Source organism: Sinocyclocheilus anshuiensis, unplaced genomic scaffold (genome assembly GCF_001515605.1).
Source record: "Sinocyclocheilus anshuiensis isolate Anshui unplaced genomic scaffold, SAMN03320099.WGS_v1.1 scaffold260, whole genome shotgun sequence".
Lineage (NCBI taxonomy): Eukaryota > Metazoa > Chordata > Actinopteri > Cypriniformes > Cyprinidae > Sinocyclocheilus > Sinocyclocheilus anshuiensis.
Window position 1 is genome coordinate 2,258,231 of NW_015557134.1, and position 3,003 is coordinate 2,261,233.

Here is a 3,003-nt window from a genome sequence, read left to right on the forward strand (position 1 = left end):
TATATATATATACACATTTTATAAATAATATGTACAGGCCTATATAATTTTATATACATAATTTTATTCCTTTCTAATGTTCTTGAGCATTAAAACACATAATTTTGCCATTTTCCATGCTCTTTTTCTTTTAGAATTAAACGTTAAGGCGAAACGAGAATTACTTTGATTTATTTTGCTGTTAAGCCTTTAGGACGTCAATGCAAGCACCCTCTTCATATATAAAATGAAAGATAGGAACATCTGAAACACAAACCAAATTTTCTGCACGAGCCAAGATCTCCATGCATTGTCCTTCCTCATGACACAGAACTATTTTACATGAAGCATACTGCTGCTACTTCACGATCTCAAAATATCATGACTCACCCCCCTAAACTCACACTCCCAATTCTATTTCCTGGCTTTCTTTCTGACACTTTCCACACGTAGACACAATCCGGACCACATTCGCTGCTGCTACAAATAGAATTACATATACTACTATGGTGAAAGCGCAGCTCATGAATATTAATTATGTACTTCTGACACTGCTTTAACTTCCCTGCACATTTTGGTCACGTAGCCTAATTTAAATTAATTGCGCGAGTCTTTGCCATTAGGTAATTGGCCTGCTACAAACGTTCACCGCCCAGTGTCTGCCTTTCAGCCAATCAGTAAGGCTTACTGGCTCACTACTAATTAATATTCATGACTCAAGCCTTTTCCATAGTAGAATTTATGAACTGGCGTCCTGAACTAGGGTCAACAGCTGTGAGTACTAGTGACGCTTAACTAGCTTTGGTCACAGCGCGCACGTAGCTTACATTAATATCGGTTGTTTACAGTGAATGGCAGATTAAGTACACTGCCTAAAATCAGTGGTCTTAATATTTAGACAGCGAGATTTAGCGGTCTGCTCTTCGCATTTCAGAAAGCATACCAGGAATTTCAAGATGTATTAGTCTCCTGTAACTTTAGCGCATCTTTAGGAATTCCCACTATTTGTAACCAAAAATTGTATATATAATGACGAATTAACTGATATGGATTTTAAATAGCAGGCTGACAAATAATGTTTTTAGCAAATCCACACATACTGTGTGATAATGAACTATATGTTTATGGTCTGGCTCTAGATGTTAAGGGTTACTTTTTCGCCTTCAAGTTATTTTTAAATGCATTTCATACGGGTTTTCGTCTACCACGCCAATTAAATATTAGTTAACAACAAGTTAAATCTAAGTGTCAGAGGCCACTTTCTAGACCAGTTTGTTTGCAATCTCGCAGATCACACAAAGACCTCATTCGCTGCCACATGCCATACGTTACATGTCAAACATATATGAACAAAAACAAAACATTTTTTTTTCTTTGAGCCGCTTCTTATAAACACACCGGAGAAACACGGGTATGTGTTACATATTTATTACACGAATGAACATGGGGTTTCAAGCATCCACAATCTCCATTATCGAGTTGCTCTAGTTCTCGCCTTGTTGACATCGGTTTAGGCCAGCCTACTGAAAACGTTTAGTCACACTATTGGTTTAGGTTCAAGTCAACCACGTTTTAAGACCCGCCTCAACACACAACCTCAACGGCCATTGGACAGAACGCGTGTCAATAAACATGACGCATTAGTATTACAGCAAACCCCGCCCTCCTTATGGCACAGAAATGTTGACTGGAACTAAAAAAAGAGCATTTTACATGAAGTAAAATAATTAAAACTATCAAAAAACACCAATACAGATAAGTCAAAGGCTTATCTAACAGATTTTATAGATGTCAGTGCAATACAGCGAGGTGCTCCGGCTGTACATACCGTTTAACCCAGGCTCCCCATTGTTGTCTGCTGGAGCAGCAGCGTCGGACATCGTGGCTCTGTGTAGGGCGGCTTGCATAAGACTGTCTGTTAGCACCGCACGCACACACACACACGCACATTTGGACCTGCGCGCTCACGCATGACGGAGCCTGATCACGGATCTGACGCTTTGTGGAGGGGGTGCTTTTAAGTTCGTTAATAACTGTTTTCAGTGGCTGACCTCAGAACTGTTATGGGAGCACAGGTTTCCTGCAGCGCTAAAAATGACGCAAATGGGTTCATATCTGATAACAAAGACACTAACGTTACGTAATGGACTCAGGCTGCTTATTTATAAAAAACGCACGTGTATGAACGCAGTCTATGTCAATAAACTAAAATGCCGTATGCCAAGCCCATTTAACATTTATTTCTTAAAACAAACTAGCATCTATTGTTGTTGCTGATACTTTTTAATGACCTGCAAGTCATCCAATAATGACCACTATCTTTTTCAATTTCATTAGTAACTTTTCATTTGAAGTATGTTTTCCTTTGGTCACTACCTTTCCATTATACTAGACAGTCACTACCCCAATTGTGATTTCCCCACTCACTCTACGTTTACATGCACAATTTTTGGTTAAATCGGACTGAATTCATTCCGATTGATGAATCTGAATGTAGTGTTTACATGAACGCTAAATAAAGTGATCGGGTTGATGTGCGCGTTTATATGTCACAAGCGTCAAATCGGAATTGATTTTATTTATTTTTTTATAGCACAAATATAGAGTTTCTCACTGTTTGCACATAATAACCACTCTCCTACACGGTTTCTTTATTTGTTTTTAACAGCAGAAGTAATATTTATCCATTTATGTATAAATATACATATAAACCGCTGTGCCGTGCTGCTCATATTTATCACACAGTAAAAATGCCCCTCCCCGCGCCCAAAACAGGTTGCCTGTGGATGAGAATCTAAAACAAGGACTGGTGGGAGGTTGTCCTGCTCCACTTCACAGTTGCCGAGTGAAAGGAGAACCGCTCGTTCCGTGCGTCATACGTCATTACGCTATTTCTATATGCTAATGCTATATCATTGCACAATGCACATGCGCAGTCCATTCAGTTTCGGGGTTCAGTCCGATCGAGTGTTTACATGCACTCACAATCGTATTAGAAAAGGAATAAACCCCCCCCTGCAATCT

General features: G+C 39.3%; 1 protein-coding gene across 1 annotated transcript in view; it reads right to left on the bottom strand.

The window, feature by feature from the left end:
- Positions 1–1,940, bottom strand: part of LOC107678042 (BCL2/adenovirus E1B 19 kDa protein-interacting protein 3-like) — an 11,250-nt gene extending 9,310 nt beyond the window's left edge. The window contains exon 1 of the mRNA XM_016473154.1: positions 1,808–1,940. Within this exon, the coding sequence (XP_016328640.1) occupies positions 1,808–1,886 (79 nt within the window). The 5' untranslated portion in view covers positions 1,887–1,940. The remainder of the gene's footprint in view (positions 1–1,807) is intronic.
- Between the last annotated feature and the right edge of the window lie 1,063 nt (positions 1,941–3,003).